Raw genomic sequence first — 19,457 nt, 5'->3', positions numbered from 1 at the left:
AATGAGAAATCGAAAGTAGTGTTTTAAGATTATATTGATGGTAGATATTACAGAGTAAATATCAATTTTTCAAAAACCGATCGTTTACTTGAGACGAATCTTTCTTACCATTCTATCTTAATTACCTTGAAGAGTATAAAATGACTTATTAACTTCATTTGGATCCCAATTAGGCAGTGAACAACTGTGATCAGTCCGCAGAAGCGTTCAAATTCTTTCTTAATGATGGGATTATGTTTGGCATTTTCTCATCTGTCGGGGCAGAAATTGATAGATGATAGCTCCAACGTCATGAATCCATGTAAACGTGCATATTCTTGCGTGCGTATATATTCTTTGGCACTTATAATATACGTTCTTAAACGAAATCAGTGCATTATCATTGAGAAGCAGTGAAAAACAGCAGTATAACAGCGTTATACATTCGCGAAAAAGAATAATGTATTAACAGCATTAAACCACAAAGAAACTTGCGACAGTGCTGACATATTATTTCTTGATACTTTCAGTTCATTTTTTTCCTACAATTTACGATTTACGTTAATTACTTTGTTAAATAACAATTATGTTAATCACAAGATATAATTTTTCCGTACACGGAGAGAATTTTATTGGAAAATGTATCTTGAAAATCGTGTTAATTATAGGACAACATAAGTATTTCGATGAATTTTATGTGATCATCAATATTTTTTTAATATATACTACAACAACTTTATTGTAGTGTACAGTAAAATTTGTCGAAATACTACGTTGTCTCACGATTAACATGATTTTCAGGATAAATTTTAAAAGGAAATTCTCTTCGTGTAAAGTATGATTTATGAATGAGTATTCTTTACGTTAATTTTGTTAGCGTGTAAACTAAACATTTTTGATAAGAGCTACCAAGAAATTGGTTTCAAGCTTGACAATTAGATCCATCACCGAACTTCCACGAACAAAAATATAAGAAACTCACGATATCGTGATGTGTGCCGTTAAGCTTGATAATGACAAAGTTCTCATTGCAAGGTATAAGCGCCGACTATAAGATGCACCGACATAAAATCAATCATAAAGGAACACAGATCTTTCCAGGATATCTAAGTGTTTCATCGTCCCAAGCCTTTCATCATTTCTAGTGGGGCAATCAGTCATGTAAATATTCGCAATTTCTCGTGACTCACTACACCTATTACGCTTCCTCTCCCTCTGAGAGAATTTTTTATTAGACTGAAAATTGTGAGAGACGACATCGATGGCGCGGAAGTCAAAACCGCGTATTGAAGATGGATACGTCGAAAGATATCTTTCAGTCCCGATTATATAGACTCAATCGTAGGCTACTTTCATTGCTGGGGCAATGGCCCTTCCAAAAGAAAAGACACAGACGGATTATCTTGGTGACAGTGTCGTTTATTGGCCTAACGCAAGCTCTCGCCCAAGTACGTCTTCTACATTGCAATTTTTATTAATCGTCTACCGATCTTTATTCCTGAGATTTTTTTCTTCTTTTAATGACACCTAGGAAATTAAAACTTTAAAAATAAGAAAGATATGAAGACATATATTATAATATTAAAATGTAATTAATGTCAAAAATGTTCGAAATTATCAGAAAATCGATCGTGCTTTTATATTTTGCAAAACGAATGTTTTCGCTTTGATTTATCACGTTGGAAATATTGGTTTCAAGATACTCGCTTTAGTGACGTTACGCGACGATCTTGATGCAATGCTCGAGTGTATACCACCGCTCATAATAGACTCCGCGTGCATCATTAAGCTGACGAACTTGGTGTGCAATTCAGAAAGGGTATGTAGAAGATCGCGGAAGTGCGAGATCGTATTTATAAAAAAAAATTAAATTTCAAGTCGTAGATCAAGATGCTTCTTATACACATACAAAGGGATTGGCAATCGTTGGCTATCAAAAGCGAATTTGAAATTTTGCATAAATTTTCGGAGGCTGGACGAAGCCTTACCATCGGCTATGCCAGTAAGAAAGTGATATAACAAGTATTATTATATTCTATTAGGCGTTTGAAACCGATAGAATAATAATAAAATAGTTTTTTTTTTTTAGTTAAGTTACGTTAATAATTAATTTTATTCTTGCGTGACGTGTGACACACAAATAGAATATTTACTATACTGTTTCGCATCTAGTTGGCATGTATGCATTTGGCAGCCTCTTTCCGTTTCTCGCGATAATCCCAAAAATAATCGGCAAAAATGTAACTTCCGAATATGCGACGCGGCCAGTGGGATATCCGTATCACGTGGAGTACTACATAGACCTCGAAAAGTACTACTATCCCGTGCTGATTCATAATTACTTAACCAGTGCCATTCGTCTTACCACCATAGTCGCGTCGGATACCTACGTGGCTATTCTGGTGCTGCATTGTTGCGCACTGTTTTCAATCGTCAGGTACGTACTTAATGATTTTAATGATCGTCTCGGTAAAATATTCGAATGTTTCGTTTCGTTCCTTAGATTTCGACTAGAATATATACGAAAGTGCATCGAACAAGATAAGGTGCTCGCTTCGCTCAAGGAAAATGACAAGTTTTACAAAAATTTCGTATACTGTATACAAAAGCACATAGATGCTTTACGGTTAGTACATGCTTTTGCATAATTAAAATAAATATGGACATTTTTTTTATGTATTTCAAGAAAAGAGTTAATAAGGTTAATAAAAGATAATTATTAAATTTTCTCATTGAATAAGATTCGCGAAGCGCTTGGATACTGCTTACACAAAAGCGTTTTTCCTGGAAGTCGGCGTAGTTATATTGCTTATGAGTCTGTCGGCTCTACAGGTTTATGATTGAAATATCGTACAAAAATAATACAATAAATAGATACATATAATATCAATATACATATTAACATTGTATATTGATTTTGTGTATACTTAGGCAACCACTACTACCCTCAATACAGATCTTGCAATTCGGCACGGGGCGTTGATTACCGCTCAATTACTGCATTTGTATATGGCGTGCTGGTTGGGGCAGCAAGTAATCGATCATAGCGGTTGCGTGTACACATCGACGTAAGTCAAAGCTATCATACAGCTCCTATCCAATAAATTTAATATGAGTCGTGCAAATGTTCTGCACGAGAAACGAAATATAACCGCATTGAAAATTTTTTATTTTTGTGATACACATACCTAATAATAAAGTTCTCGATACAAGTTACCGAGGTGAATGGTATGAGTCATCGCCCAAGTCAAGGAAGCTCTTGAACATGATAATGCTGAGAAGTACTTCGCCTTGTACACTGTCTGTTGGAAAAATCATGAGTCTCTCTCTTCCGAGTTTCAGCGCAGTAAGACTTGTCATAATTTTTTCTACTTATTATTTCTTTGTTGATATTTTCGACTTTCTTTTTCTTTTCTTAGGTTGTACGTGCATCTGCCTCATATTTCACAGTTTTACAATCCGTACGGTAATCTAGAATTTTCGAAATTTTTCTCTTCTGAAAAATGTAAAATTATTATAAATACGAAAACAGCGTATAATATTTTAATTAATAGCGAATCAAAGTTTATATTTACGAGAAAATAATTAAATACAAAAATAACTAAACTTTTACTTTTATCTTAATTGCTGATTAACACATCTCTCTTCGTATTTTTAATAAAAAACATAAATACAGAAAACTTTTAATAGCAATGTGTAACACAAAACAGACCTTTACTAATCCTTATATCTCACAAAACTATTATTTTCTAATGTAGCCGATTTCGAAGCTATATATTCTCCTATAAGTTTTGAATCGACTCTACATACGAATAAAATTTTCATACCTCTTTTGCGTGCATCAAATCCACTAAGACAATATTTTCAGTGTGACTTAGAAGTTCCCCTTCTCTCTATAATTGCGCAATTTCTATAAGATAATCTTGCGACTGTATACGACGTGCGGCTTTGGTTTTTGCCGCGAAAACACGTTTGCGATAAATATGTCAGTCGTGTATTTTGGATTTTACGATAATCAAACATAAAACGGAATTCTCAACAGGAGACCGATACGAACTATATTCTATGGTGAATTTCGCTTTTGTAACAGCAAAAGATAAGAGATAGAATGGGCGATATCGAACAGTTTTTCCAAGACTCGCATTATAACATCATTCGGGTACTACTGAGTATTAGTGGCCTATGGCCCTTTCATACACGAAACAGACGTTACGCGATATATCTTGCTATGGTACTGATACTCGGATCTGGATTTATATTCGAGGTGAGTTGAAGATGGACGCCTATTTTAAGACAATATTACATGCGTGTACTGTTTTAACTTGTGTGTATTAATGCGCTATCTTAAAAAAAATAGAAAAACAAAATATTTTTTCTTACATCGATAACTATAAAATATTCACACCTAAATTTTGACATAATTAAGGTAAATTACGGGCGGTTTAATTAAAATTATTTGTTATATGATATGTGTGTAACGAAATCGACGGGAAACGCAGATGATGGGTGTAATTGAAGCCAGGTACGATTCCTTCGAAGTGATCGATGCTTTGCCGTTGTTTTGTTACGCTATTGTGACCCTAAGCAAAACGTGCTATGCAGTATATACGTTACCAAAGGTGTGTAAATAAAATGGCATCGTTTACTTTACGCTATCGATGAAAGATTAATTAATAAAAGTAATAATAATATGTTTTGCAAATGATGCAAGGTTATATTTAATTCATAAATCTTTTTCGAGTAATAGATAAAAATGCTTCTAATAAAGATGCAAGAGCTCTGTCTTTCCCCAAAGTCGGACGAGGAAACTAAGATACAGAACTCGCACGCGCGATATGGGCGAAAATTAGGCTACATTTATATGGGTGATTTTAATAGTATAATCGGGCTTAACATTAATACAGTAACAATACTAAAAGTTCGAGCACATTTGTGTAAATTTCATTTTCTTAATGATTTTTTTTTTCTTAATGATCTACACTTATTATATCATGATATTTCTAAATATTTTTAAAAACATTTGATAATTGATAAAGTATTAAATTATTATACAATTTTTTACGGCGGTAATCATGAATTATGAAAATTTTTCTGCAAATTAGTTTTCTTACTAGGCTTTAGCGCACTTTATCAACTTTCGACATTAGCGATGAGACTTCTCTACGCGGAATCCAAAGAGACTCATGAGACATCAAATAAAGAGCAAATAGGACTGCCTCATCGCGTTAATTACATGGTCGATTTAGACACCTATTATTATCCAATTTTTATTCACAGCGCCGTATGCGATTTTTCTCTCGCGTTCTTACTAGTTGTGTTCGATGTTTTGTATCTGACAGTGGTCGAATACTGCTGCGGTTTGTTCGCGTCTTTGAGGTGAGTCTAATGAACGGCTCAAGTACATGGATTCTATAAAGATGCGAGTCCAATGCTAATTGAGATAATTTATTTGTTGAGAGAATCGTTGTTTCTAAAAATGTTTGTGTTAATATTGAGCTTAGATATCGGTTGGAAACCGCGTTAATCTTCGAAAACGATAGGTCGACGATGACAACTACGAGGGATAAATCTTACGCGAATATCGCATACAGTATTCGTAGACATACAGAAACAATGCAGTGAGTATATGTCTGAACGTTTGATATCTTATTTTTTTGTGCAAATAATAATTTAATATGTTCGTATGTATTATGTTAGATTTATTGCTATTATGGAATCAGTATACAGCTTACCTCTCTTAATACACATTGGATTAACCGTATTAATCATAAGTGTCCTGGAATATCAGGTATGTCTGATAAAAATTCTCTAGCTGTAACAGTTTCAGGATATACATTGTACACAAATTACTTAACAAAATATTTAATAAAATTAACTAAATTAACTATACTTATTATGTTTTATTAATAGGTGTTAAACAACATGGAACACATTAATCGTCTTATAAAACCCACTACCTATTTAGCCGCAATTTTAATTAACGTATTCTTCGAAAATTGGCAGGGTCAAAAAATCATAGATTCCAGCGAGAAAGTGTTTGAATCCGCGTACGTTTTGTGTAACATTAAAAGAGCAGCATATTTGCAAAATCACGAGATAAAAATATAACGAAACAGCAAAAAGATAAATGCTTAATATAATTTTGAATATAGGTTTCTTATAAAATTTGCAGGTATAATACAGAGTGGTACAGTATGCCGGTAGCGGCAAGAAAGCTTCTCATAATGATGATGATGAGAAGTGAAAAACCATCGACATTAAAAATGGGTAAAATCGTTGTATTGTCACACATAACTTTTAACACGGTAAGTATAATTATTTTATAGTATGTATATGCAATGACTCTACAAAAATAAAATTTTGTTTAAGGTATTGCGTACGTCATCGTCATACTTTATGCTGCTACGGTCTCTGTAATGAAATTTTGAATGTAATATCATTCATCACATTCTAGTAATAGACAGAAATGAGATCTTATAAAAATGCATATAGGATAACTTTTTCTTCCAGTGCCTTTTTTGTAGATAATTAAATAAAAATCCCATTAATTTCTGAGCTGAAGAAAAATTGATAGAATTGTAAAAAAATATTAAACTAATATTTTTTTTAATAGCAATTAATTCCCATGCGCGGTGATGTGTAACAGCTGCCAATTAAAATACTTAAAAATTTATTTATTTTATTAATATTTACATTATTAATTTCTTAATATAAATTAAGGATAACATATACTTGATATACCATGCTCGAATTCAGGCAGCTCTTGAACGTGGTAATTGAGAAGCACTTCACTTTATATGTTAGCTCTGTTAGAAAGACCACAATTAAATACGAAAATACTTGTACTTTTATCTTTTGACAAAAAAAAAGTTCGTATTTCTAATAAAAGTACATCAAGCATTTAAAAACAATATGCAATACAACCTTTGATAAGTTTATACCACGCAGTAAGACTGTCATTTTCTAATATAACCAATTTCAAAGTGGCTATATCTTCACGTAACAGTCTGAATCGACTCTACGTGCAAATAAAATTTTCAGTGTGGCTTTCCCCCTTCTCAGTGATTACGCAATTTGCATAAGGTAATCTCGCGACTTTGTACCACGTAACGGGTAATTTTGGTTTTGCGACACAAACGCGTTAGCGATAAATACGTGAGACGTATATTTTTGATTTTACCATTTTCTGGCACTGTCTACCTTACCACATTAAACGGAATTCTTAATAAGAGATTGATGCGAATTACACTCTGTGCTGAAGTTGAACCACCACAAAGGCTCTGTATTTCGCTTTTGTAATAATAGCAGCAGAAGGGACACAGAATGGGTGATATTGATCAGTTCTTTCAGGATTCGCATTATAACATCATTCGAGTACTATTAAGTGTCAGTGGTCTATGGCCCTTTCATTCGCGAATCAGACGTTACGGGATATATCTCACTATGTTGTTGGTACTCGGATCTGGATGTGTATTCGAGGTAAGCTCAAGATAAACGCGTATTATTTTTAAGACGGTATTGCACGCGTGTACTATTGTAATTTCTACTGCGCTATATTCTTCCAAAATAATGAAAAAATTATATATATTCTCGTAAATTGTTCTGTTAAATGTAAAATATTTAAATCTAAACAATAAGTGCATTTGACATTAAGGTAATTTACGATCGGGCGGTTTAATTAAAATTTAAAAATTAATTGTTACATAACATGTGCGTAATAAAACGGAAAATGCAGACGTTGGGTGTAATTGAAGCCAGCCAGGATTCGTCCGAATTGATTGATGCCGTGCCGATGTATTTCGTGTGCATAGTGAGCATAATTAAAACGTTCTGTGCGATATATACATTACCACAGGTGTGAAAATAAAAATGGCATCGTTTATAGTTTATATTTTGCTATCAAAAAAAGATTAATTAAATGTGTGATAATAAAAATAATAAGTTCATAAAACAATACAAAATTATATCTTATATATTTAAATTTTTTTCGAGCAATAGATAAAAATACTTCTAATAAAGATGCAAGAGTACTGTATTTCCCCAATATCGGACGAGGAAAGAAAGATTCAGAATTCACACGCGCAATACGGGCGAAAGTTAGGCTACGCTTATGCGGGTGACTTTAACAGTATAATCGGGCTTAACATTAATACAATAATAGTAAAGTCTCGAGCACATTTATATATAAATTTCATTTTCCTTAATGATTTTGATATGACACCTGGCATATTTAAATATTTTTAAAGACATTTGATGATTTATAAAGTATTAAATTATTATGCAGTTTTTAACGACGACAATCGTGAATTATGAAAGTTTTTCTGCAAATTAGGTTTCGTACTAGGCCATAGCATTGTTTATTTAATTGCAACATTTCTGGTAAGACTTTTCTACGGGCAACCCAGCGGAACTGATGGGTTATCAAAAAGATTGCCGAATTCCCAAATACCTCATCACGTTAATTACATGATCGATCACAATAAGTATTACTATCCAATTTTTCTACACGCAGCTATATGTGATGCTTCATATACGTTTTTAATAACTACATTCGATGTTTTGTATATAACATCGGTCGAGTATTGCTGCGGTTTGTTCGCGACTTTGAGGTAAGTCAAATGAACGATTATGGTTTAAAATTATAGTTTCTGTTATGCAAATCCAACGCAAATAATAGGACAGTTTATTTGATGATACTTGTTCCAAAAGTCCTTTTTCTATCATTGTGATAAAATTGAGCTTAGATATCGATTGGAAATCGCGTTCGATAAAAATAACGATTTCGGTAACGATAAAACGGCGATGACAAAGGATACATGTTACTCAAATATCGTCTATAGTATTCGCAGGCACACAGAAGCGATACAGTGAGTACACGCGTTTAGACGTTTAACATTTATTATTATCGTATATAAGCAATAATAACATGTTACTATCTTCGCGTATGTTAAACCAGATTTGTTGCCATTTTGGAGTCAGTATATAGCATATCTCTCTTTATACAACTTGGAGCCATTATGATTTCTATAAGTTTTCTAGGATATCAGGTATCTGACGAAAATTCTTTAATAAGATTGCAACCATTATATATAGAATATGCTTCTATTACACGCGTACAAATTACTTAACAAAATAATTAATAAATTTAATTAATTATATTTACTATATTTTATTAATTATTTACTTTGTTGTTATATAGGTGATAAACTACACGGAAAACGCTAATCGTCTTATAAAACCTGTGCTTTTCCTAAACACAGTTTTTTTTAATGCATTCTTCGAAAATTGGCAGGGTCAGAAAGTCATAGATTCCAGTGAGAGAGTGTTTGAATCCGTGTACGTTATGTATAAAATTAGCAGTAGCATTTGCAAAATCACGAATCATACTATAAAAATGAAATAGCAAGCAGATTAATACATAATATAACTTTAAATAGCTTTCTTGCAAAATTTGCAGATACAACACAGAATGGTATAGTATGCCGATAGCAGCGAGAAAGCTTCTTCTAATAATGATAATGAGAAGTGAAAAACCATCGATAATAAAAATGGGTAAAATGGTTAATTTATCATACGTAACTTTCAACGCGGTAAGTATAATTATTTTGAAGAATGCATATACATGTACGTGCAATAGTTTTATAAAAATTAAATTTTGTTTAAGGTGTTGCGTACATCATCGTCATATTTTATGCTACTACGATCTCTGTAACAAAAAGTTTTGAACATAATCGACGAAATTTATATATATATATATTATTATTCACATTCTAGTAACAGATAGAAATAAAATCTTGTATGATTGCACGTTCATAAAATAATCTTCCTTTCGTTTCTGTAGATAATTAAATAAAACTGTCAAAAAATTTAATAATTTTTAAATTTAAAAAAAATTAATAGAACAGTTTAATTCTACAAGCAGTGATGTATATATGACAATTGTCAATTAAGATACTATGTTACTTGTTAACAAAATTATTTTATTTTATTATTTTACTAATTAGTATTAGTAGAACTTAAGAATAGTATATACTTGAGATATAAAAATAAGTAAACTAATTAAATAATTTAAATAATTAAATTACATTTTATGACATTAAATTTAAGTCCAATAGTCGCAATTCGACATACCGCGTATTTACTGTTCAATGACTTCGTTTATATATCGCATGTTGGTTGGGGCAGCAAGTCGATTATAGCGATCGTGTGGACACATTGACGTAAGTTGATAGCATACAACTACCATCCAATGAATTTAATACGAGTTATGTAAGTCTACACAAAAACGAAATAACTAACTTTTACACAAATTTTTCAATTGTGACAAATATAATAATAAAGTTTTCGATGTAAGCTATCAAGAGTTACGAACCATTGCTCAAATCCAAGAAATTCTTGAATATATGATAATTGATAAGCATCATACATCACCTCATACGTTGACTGTTAGAGAAGTCATGGTTATTTTTTTTCCGGGTTTCAAAATAATTTTGTCATAATTTCCTTTATACGATAATTTTCTTATCGATATTTTCAAGCAATTAATTGTTTTTTTCTTATATCATAATTCTTAATGCATCTATTCTTACGATTTGTACGGTAATCTAGAATTTTCAAAATTTTTATTTTCTAAAAAATCTAAAATTATTAACAATACAAAAACAATAAATAATATTTCACCATTTAAATAACAGTAGATTGATGTCTATATTTACAAAAAAATAATTAAATTACAAAAAATATATCAATATTTATACATGCAATTTTGTCTATAAAAAATCTATTTAATAAAAATAGCAATATGTAATATTTTTGTGACTTTTGATACGGTTATTTACAAAACTTTATCTCACGAGACTGTTATTTTCTAATGCAACCAATTTTGAAGCGGCTGTATCTTCACATAATGATCGATTCCACTTGCAAATAAAATTTTCATACTTCTTTTGTCAATGTCCACTAAGACAATATTTTCAATATAGCTGTTTCCCTTCTCTATAATTTTCGCAATTTACATAAGATAATCTTGCGACTTTACAGTGGGTGATTTTGGTTTTCACGACACAAACAAACATAATAGATGCATGCATTTCTGATTTTACGTCAACTGACATTAAACGGAATTCTTAATAGAAAAGGCTGAAGCAAGTTATACCTTGCGTTGAAGTTGAAGTATCATATAACGTACTGAATTTCCCTTTTGTAATAATAACAGCTGGAGATACGAGAGAGAATGGATAATATTGATCAATTCTTTCAGGATTCGCAATATAATATCATTCGAGTGCTACTAAGTGTCAGTGGTCTATGGCCTTTCTATACGCGAAGCAAACGTTACGCGATATATCTCGCTATGGTGCTAGTATTCGGATCTGGAATTTTATTCGAAGTAAGTTAAAAAACGCATATTTTTCAAAGATAATATTACGTGCTGTATACTAGTAGTGCAGCTTCCATTATTGCTCTTTCATTCAAAAAAATGTGTGTAAAAAATAATTGTCTCTCTTTATGTCATTTCTTGAAGTTATCTCTAGTACATAAAATTTCTCATTCGCTTTTAAATGCAATTAACACAATTAATATAATTTATATACAATATCGGGCGATTTAATTTAAATTATTGGTTATACGTAAAATGTAAATAACACAAATTGCAGATATTGGGTATAATTGAAATTTGGCACGATCCCTTCGAAATGATCGATCAGGTGCCAATGTTATTTTTCACTATGTTGACAATGAGTAAAACGTTCTGTGCAATATATACATTACCACAGGTGTGTAAATAAAAATGGCATCGTTTATAGTTTATATTTTACTATCGATAAAAAATTAATTAAATGTGGAACGATAAAAATAATAACAATATGTTCATAAAATAATGCAAAATTATATCTTATCATATATTTAAATCTTTTTCGAGTAATAGATAAAAATGCTTCTAATAAAGATGCAAGAATATTATCTTTCCCCAAAGTCAGACGAAGAAACAAAGATACAGAATTTGCATGCGGTATATGGGCGAAAGTTAGGCTACGCTTATACGGGTGACTTTAACATATAATCGGATTTAATAAAAATACAGTGCAGTAACAGTGTCAAAATTCCCAGCATTTATATATACATTTCAGTTTCTAAACAATTTTGAAAGACACTTGACATATCTCTCTCACAGTACCTTTAAATATTTTAAATTAAATTATTATGCAGTTTTTTGTCAACGATAATCGTGAATTATTAAAATTTTCCTGCAAATTAGGTTTCTTACTAGGCCATAGCATCCTTTATATACTTTCATCATTACTGACAAGATGTTTCTACGTCGAACCTACCGAGATTAATGGATTATCAAATAAAGTGTCGAAATCCCAAATAGGATTGCCTCATCGCGTTAATTACATGGTTGATCTAGACACGTATTACGTTCCAATTTTTATACACTGCGCCATATGCGATTTTTCATTTGTGTTCTTAATAACTGTAGTCGATGTTCTGTATTTGACAGTGGTCGAGTACTGCTGCGGTTTGTTCGAAGCTTTGAGGTAAGGCTAATGAATGAATTGTATGGTTTAAGTATACGGATATTCAATAAAAATGTCTAAAATAAAAATCTAACGCGAATAATGAGACGGTTCATTTATTGATACTTGTCCCAAAAGTCATTTTTCTAAATTTTGTGCTAATATTGAGCTTAGATACCGGTTGGAAGTAGCGTTAGATTTTGAAAACGACAAATTGATGATGACAAAGGATAAATCTTATTCGAATATCGTGTACAGTATTCGTAGACACATAGAGACGATGCAGTGAGTACACGTTTAGAATATTTAGACATTTAGTATTTATTATTTTTGGGTGAGCAATAGAAACAAATTAATATGCTTGTGTATGTTAAAGATTTGTTGCCATTGTGGAATCAGTATACAGTTTATCTCTCTTTGTACAGATGGGTATGATCGTAATTCTTATAAGTTTTCTGGGATATCAGGTATACCTGATAAAAATTCCTTTATGATTGCAATAGTTCTAGAACCAAATATGTGTTGTTACCTCGCATAAATAAATTACTTAAAATATTTAGTAAAATTAACTTCAACTATATTAATTATAATACTCTATATTTAACTAATTTAACTGTACTTATTATGTTTCTTTAATTATATATTTTATGGTTATATAGATGGTAAACGATGTGGAAAACATTAATTTTTTTAAACCCGCTGCTTTTCTAAATGGAGTTTTAATTAACGTATTTTTTGAAAATTGGCAGGGCCAGAAAATTATAGATTCCAGCGAACAAGTATTTAATTCCGCGTATGTTTTGTATAATATCAGTAGTAGCACATTTGCAAAATCACAAGTCGTATATCTACTGAAAACTAATGAAATAGCGAGCAGATTAATATGTAACATAATTTCGATATTTCTGGTAAAATTTGCAGATATAACACAGAGTGGTACAATATGCCGATAGCAACGAGAAAGCTTCTCATAATGATGATGATAAGAAGTAAAAGACCATTGATGATAAGAATGTGTAAAATAATTGTATTGTCATATCTAACTTTCAATATGGTAAGTGTAATTATTTCATACATATATATAATGTAATAACTATACAAAAATAAAATTTTGTTTAAGGTATTGCGTACATCATCCTCATATTTTATGCTACTACGCTCTCTGTAACAAAAACTCTGAACGTAATTGAGTTTATTTTTACGTATTATCGTCCATCACACGTTAGTGATAGACAGAAATAAGCTCTATACGGTCGCACATTTATTTCATTAGGATACATTTTTCTTCCAGTATCTTTTTTTAGATGATTAGACAAAATTATGGAGAGAGAGATTCATCAGTTTCTAAGATATTATTAAAGAAAAATTTTTTCAAAAGAAAACAAACGTTAATCTGTTTAACATTATCACATATTTATCAACTAATTAAAGAAATTTTTTATTTTCGATTAATTGTTACTATATTAAGAAATTTTTGCATGTGTGTTAAAATCTTGATAAGTAAATTATAAATATTTACTAGTAGTCTACGATAAATCAATATACGTATGTCGCATGCGAAAAGCTCTATGGTAAAATTAACGTTGAAATAAAGTATTTAAAATGTTTTCATTAATAACAGGAAATAAAACAAATTGATCGAAGTACTTCCACCATCCCAACATATCTTATTATTTAGGAGGGAAGACATAAAAAGAAATGAGATTTTATAGACTATTCATTTCTTTTCTTTTCATGGCAATAATTCGTAATTTAAATAATGTTCTGTTAAATCTTATATTATGAAGTAGAAAATTTATAAGAAAATTTATATTAAATTATCTAAATATAATTTCTTATTATTAAATAATCTAAACGCAATAATTATAATTCTTATCTTTTAACACTTCTATTGAAAAGTAATCTATAATATTTTTCACTAAAAGTGTATACTAAAATTGAATATATGACCAAATATACTATATTTTACTTTCCTTGATTTTAATGCTAAAACGAGTATTAACAGTTTTCATCAGTCAACATGTGGAGCAAATCGATAAGAGCTCTTTTCACTGACATCAGAAAACTGCCGTATGTCAAAGTATTCTGTTTCGACGAAACTCGCAAGAAAGATACCGCTTTCAATCATATAGATAATTTTAAAATTTTGTAATTTTGCGATCGATCGTAAATGCAGGTAGCGCTAGTGATATCGTAGAAGAAATATTTTGATTGCGGATGCATGGCAAGTGTACATGGCAATCGACATGCATAAACGGAATCTTTTATGAGACAACAAAAGACGTATTCTATATTCTCCCCCTATAAGTCAAATGTGAATTTCGCTCGCATAAAGTGGTAGCGGCGAACGGAAAAGATGCATGATGTCGACGAGTTCTTTCGGAAGTCGTACTATAGTCAGCTTCGCATTCTGTTGCTCCCATGTGGCATATGGCCTTTTCAAGCGTTAAACAAACGTCGCGCGGTGCACGTCGGATGCGCGTTTCTTTGTGTATTCGGAATTTCGTTCGAGGTATTTATATAAAAGAAGCAGAAAAACACAGAGTTGAATTTTTTTTTTTCCCAAAGCATTGTGTACATTAATTGTGTAATTTAATTGACCAATTAAATTAACTAATTTTGCTAATTTAGTAATTTTATTAATCTGCGACAAACACAGACGCTGTGTATGATTAAGGTCTGGCCAGATTTTTTTGAGATATTCGATTGCCTGTCACTGCTGTTTTTCTGCCTCGTATCAACAATTAAATTAATTCACACAGCGTACGAGTTACCTAAGGTGCGTAGAAAAAAAAGTGATCAAATATGCCGAGATAATCTTAATTGAAATACAAAGCAATTAAGATGACAATGATAAGAATAAAACGTTGTCGAGCGATACTTAAGTTAATTTTAAGCTACAGATTAAAATGATTCTCATGTATATACACGAACATTGGTCTTCTCCGAGGCCGGATAAAGAGGCTGAAATCTTGCGCTCGTACGCACGCTTCGCACGAAAATTCAGCTATGGTTATTCAAGTAAGTTTGTTGATTCAATACAGCAATAATATAGAATAGACCAAACACACAACACAAATCTAGAATTTAACTTCCAGTTTAGATTACACAGCATAGTAGCGTTTTCTGTTTCAACAGAATTCTGTACATACCTTCAAAAAATAATCAAGCCAAAATAACTAATATATGTGGTTTTAAAGTTGCAGAGTCTACGTATCATTACTTCCGAAAGTTTCCGCTTAATGCACTTTATGTATGAAAAAAAAAATTTGCAAATACAACAAATGTGTGATTATAACAAAATTTATTAATTATCATATGGATAGTAAAACGAAGAATAATTCTATTTATTAAAATAATTTTTTTCGATTTGTAAATTATTTTGCTCCAATAACATATTCTATATCTTCTTTTTCTCATTCTCTCTAATTTTGTTTATTCTCAAACTGATATTTTACCAGTGATATTTTTATTGAAAGAAGAGAATGCATTTGCCATGAATAGACTGTTCATTATAATAGCAAATTAATATGAACAAATGTATGCTGCAGAATTTTTCTATTTTGTCAACAAAACAGATTTTATTGTAATATAACGCAAATTAATTATTGTAGCAAAATTTGCCTGCTTTCACATCAAATATACAGTATAGTATACGTAGCAGCAATGATTTTGCTATAATAACTAAATTATTTTTCTCCAAATATATTTCTTTTCGCAATCATATGTACGCGTTTATTATGCGATAATTAATTCTTCCGTTAGGTGGTGTAGTTGGCATCTGTGTGATTTTCGCGATGACACCGTTAGTAGCAAGATTTTTGTACGACGTGGACGCCGTGTCAAATAATACACAGGATGGACAAACAAAATCGGATCATCCTCACCTCAATTACGTGGTTGTCTTACAAATACGATACACCCCACTTTATATACAGTTCACCATATGCGAAATATACTACACAGTAGTATTGGTCTCGATCAATAGCCTGTATTACGTATGCGTTCAGCATTGTTGCGGACTATTTGAAGCTTTGAGGTAAGTTCGGCGGAAATTAAATGTCAAATTTAATCTATAGTTTTCGTGAATTCAAATGATCTGTTTTAAGCACATGCATAGACCTATGCATAAATATGTATTTTATGTTTAATAAATAAACATAATATACATAATTATGCATATATCTATACATTAATAAAATATATATATATATATATATATATATATATATATAGCATAAAGTATTCTTGTTCAATATAACATCGAGCTTTAGATACCATTTGGAAAATGCATTTGAGTTTGGAAATAATGACGACATAATGACGGTGTCCATGCAGAATAAATGTCACTCAAATATCGCATACGGTATTCGAAGACACACAGAAGTGATACAGTTAGTATACGCTTGCACGATAAATAATCAATAATAACATTAATATCTTCGTATATATTACATATTCTCTTACAACAAAAATATTTGGTAAAATATCAGTTGGAGAATAATTAAAGTTAAAGTGAAAAAAGAAAAGAGATGTAGAGTAAATTTGTTAATGGAGCAAATAATTTACAAATCTACAATAATTATTTTCGTAAATAGAATTATTCTTTTTGCAATCCATATGATAACAAACTTTGTTATAATCACATATCTGTTGTACCTGCACATTACAGATTTGCTACGGCTGTAGAATCGCTGTATAGACTACCATTTTTTCTACATATGACAGTTAATGTGTCCCTGTTAAGTATCGTAGGATTTCAGGTAAATTAATTGATAACTAAAGCAGCTTAAGTACAGTTATACGCATGGTAAATTTTTTTAGGTGATAACAAATACGGAAAGTATCAGTAGTCTGATACCAGTCGGCACTTATCTGGGCGGGCTTCTGTTTAACATGTTCTTAGAAAATTGGCACGGTCAAAAAATTATAGATTGCAACGAAAAGGTGTATGATTGCGTGTACGTTTAACAAAATATTCGAAGAATATTTAACGCAAATCACGAATTGCAATAAATTATATTATATATATTACAAATTAAAAAACAAACAAATTATTCAAAAAACAAACGAATTAACTTCACGTTTTTTCAACAAGTTGTCTCAAAAATAAATTCATCTATGTAATAGAAATTTTCAACTAAAACTAATAATTAAAAATAGAATTGGATTTACGACCTTCGAAGGAATGTATAAAGAATATATAATAATTGTACTTGCAGGTACAATATAGAATGGTACAGGATGCCTATAATATCGCAAAAACTTCTGATAATGATCATGTTGAGATGTAAGAAACCACTGACAATAACTGCGGGAAAAGTTCTTATTCTGTCCTACGTGAATTTTAACGCAGTAAGTGCAATGATTCCGTAAGACAAATGCAATTCGATATTAATAACATAAAATTTTATTTAAGGCAGTACGTACAGGCTTCTCGTACTTAATGCTTCTACGATCCATGCAATAAAAATTTGAACGTAACAAAAGCGATTTTAGAGATATGTCAATGGTGAACGTGATTTAGTAACTTATTCATTGACGTACAGAAGATACGTATCTCGTTGTATTAAGCTTTGTATCTTCCATACAAATTTTTTATGTAGCTAAATAAAATTAGGAAAAATTCGCAACTGCTATTATAATAAAGTATTTTTACTTTATTCTTAACTCTCAAATATTCCAATCGCGTCAAGAATATTTAAGAATATTTATATCGATTTTACCGTATATATCATCGTAGCCATGTTATTGTCACTTGTAACTCACGAGTCGTGAAAAAGGAGCTAAAGGTTAACCAATTGTTTGTAACTGTTGTCATCAATAATAGTTTTTGAGCTGCAGCTATCTTCGAATAATCTAAACATAATTGATTATCATATCAAATAATCTGAACGTAAAAATTCTAATTCTTAACTTTTAACTCTAGTGAAAATTGAAAGGTAATTTATAATATTGAAAAGTAATTTATGATACTTTTCAATAAAAGTATATATGTACTGAAACTCAATATATGAGCAAATAAAGTTTTTAACTTCCTTGATATTAATGCTAGGACGAATATTGAATAGTTTGCATCTGTGCCAATATGTGGAACAAATCGATGACAATTCTTTTCACTGACATCACAGAACTGTCATCTCTCAGAGTATACAGAATGTACACTGTTTCGGTGAAACAGGCAGGAAAGATACTTCTTTCAATCGTATGGACAATTTTACATCTCTGTAATTTCGCGATCGATCGCAAATGCAACGCTAGTGATTTCGTAGAAGAAACATGTTGTCAATGCGTGCATGAACACATGGCGATCGACATTAAACGGAATTTTTCATAAGAAAGTAAAAATTGACGTGTTCTATATCACCCTCCCTCGCTCCTCTATGAATTGAATGTGAACTTCGCTCGCACAAAGTAGCAGCAGCGATCGCGGAAAAAGATGCATAATGTCGACGGGTTTGACGAGTTCTTTCGGAAGTTGTACTACAGTAACCTTCGCAGTCTGTTGATCGCATGTGGTATATGGCCTTTTCAAACGTTACGCAAACGTTACGCGATATACATCGGAATCATGATGATTTTTGCCTTCGGAATTACGTTCGAGGTATTTACAAAAAATCAGAGAAACAGTGAACGAACGTTTAATGTTTCCAAAGCTTGTGTACAGGTTTGTAAGAAAAATTGCGTTGCGGTTCTCCTGGATTAATCTTCGGCTCTTATTCTCGTGAACGAGAAATTTTGAGAAATATTTTCTTCTTACTTTTGATATATTTTCAACGCAGAAGAAGCGGAGATTCATCCGGGTAAATCGCGACACATGATTTTTTTAACTCGACCACGCGGAAGTTAGGTATAGACGGTTCGAAAGGAAGAAGAATAGAGAAGAAATGGAGATATACCATCTATATATACAAAGCCAAATACTTTGCTTTCGAAAAGATGATGTGTAAACTTGTA

At 31.2% G+C, this 19,457-nt stretch overlaps 3 protein-coding genes across 3 annotated transcripts in view; all 3 read left to right on the top strand.

The window, feature by feature from the left end:
- Positions 1–6,418, top strand: part of LOC105456562 — a 7,546-nt gene extending 1,128 nt beyond the window's left edge. The window contains exons 5-20 of the mRNA XM_011700705.1: positions 1,325–1,427; positions 1,679–1,798; positions 1,864–1,981; positions 2,152–2,416; positions 2,483–2,605; positions 2,721–2,811; positions 2,911–3,012; positions 4,070–4,243; positions 4,479–4,598; positions 4,727–4,844; positions 5,094–5,355; positions 5,481–5,597; positions 5,677–5,767; positions 5,890–6,026; positions 6,152–6,284; positions 6,349–6,418. Coding sequence (XP_011699007.1) covers positions 1,325–1,427; positions 1,679–1,798; positions 1,864–1,981; positions 2,152–2,416; positions 2,483–2,605; positions 2,721–2,811; positions 2,911–3,012; positions 4,070–4,243; positions 4,479–4,598; positions 4,727–4,844; positions 5,094–5,355; positions 5,481–5,597; positions 5,677–5,767; positions 5,890–6,026; positions 6,152–6,284; positions 6,349–6,396 — 2,122 coding nt within the window. The 3' untranslated portion in view covers positions 6,397–6,418. The remainder of the gene's footprint in view (positions 1–1,324; positions 1,428–1,678; positions 1,799–1,863; positions 1,982–2,151; positions 2,417–2,482; positions 2,606–2,720; positions 2,812–2,910; positions 3,013–4,069; positions 4,244–4,478; positions 4,599–4,726; positions 4,845–5,093; positions 5,356–5,480; positions 5,598–5,676; positions 5,768–5,889; positions 6,027–6,151; positions 6,285–6,348) is intronic.
- Positions 6,419–7,209: 791 nt separating this feature from the next.
- LOC105452323 (odorant receptor Or2-like) lies at positions 7,210–9,743 on the top strand. Its single transcript, XM_011693319.1, has 9 exons — positions 7,210–7,458; positions 7,715–7,834; positions 7,978–8,095; positions 8,312–8,588; positions 8,724–8,846; positions 8,936–9,026; positions 9,179–9,315; positions 9,437–9,569; positions 9,644–9,743. Exons 1-9 carry the CDS (start codon positions 7,303–7,305, stop codon positions 9,689–9,691), a joined length of 1,203 nt encoding a protein of 400 aa, XP_011691621.1. The 5' UTR covers positions 7,210–7,302; the 3' UTR covers positions 9,692–9,743.
- A 1,589-nt stretch (positions 9,744–11,332) lies between these two features.
- On the top strand, positions 11,333–17,876 carry LOC105456557 (odorant receptor Or2-like). Its single transcript, XM_011700690.1, has 11 exons — positions 11,333–11,368; positions 11,637–11,756; positions 12,190–12,521; positions 12,675–12,785; positions 12,877–12,967; positions 13,160–13,293; positions 13,422–13,516; positions 16,266–16,539; positions 17,173–17,263; positions 17,325–17,461; positions 17,723–17,876. Exons 1-11 carry the CDS (start codon positions 11,333–11,335, stop codon positions 17,874–17,876), a joined length of 1,575 nt encoding a protein of 524 aa, XP_011698992.1.
- Positions 17,877–19,457: the final 1,581 nt, after the last annotated feature.

The sequence above is a fragment of the Wasmannia auropunctata genome, unplaced genomic scaffold, assembly GCF_000956235.1.
Source record: "Wasmannia auropunctata unplaced genomic scaffold, wasmannia.A_1.0 LD336106.1, whole genome shotgun sequence".
In the NCBI taxonomy this organism is placed as follows: domain Eukaryota; kingdom Metazoa; phylum Arthropoda; class Insecta; order Hymenoptera; family Formicidae; genus Wasmannia; species Wasmannia auropunctata.
Note: the sequence above shows the minus strand (reverse complement) of the source record. Positions and strands in the feature narration are given on the sequence as shown.

Bases quoted from the DNA above. Each gene is read 5' to 3' on its own strand.
- LOC105452323 (XM_011693319.1), top strand. From the start codon at position 7,303: ATGGGTGATATTGATCAGTTCTTTCAGGATTCGCATTATAACATCATT. The intron at 9,027-9,178 runs GTATCTGACGAA...GTTGTTATATAG, and splicing joins TAAGTTTTCTAGGATATCAG to GTGATAAACTACACGGAAAA. The intron at 9,570-9,643 runs GTAAGTATAATT...ATTTTGTTTAAG, and splicing joins CATACGTAACTTTCAACGCG to GTGTTGCGTACATCATCGTC.
- LOC105456557 (XM_011700690.1), top strand. From the start codon at position 11,333: ATGGTGCTAGTATTCGGATCTGGAATTTTATTCGAA. The intron at 12,522-12,674 runs GTAAGGCTAATG...TATTGAGCTTAG, and splicing joins GGTTTGTTCGAAGCTTTGAG to ATACCGGTTGGAAGTAGCGT. The intron at 17,264-17,324 runs GTAAATTAATTG...AAATTTTTTTAG, and splicing joins TAAGTATCGTAGGATTTCAG to GTGATAACAAATACGGAAAG.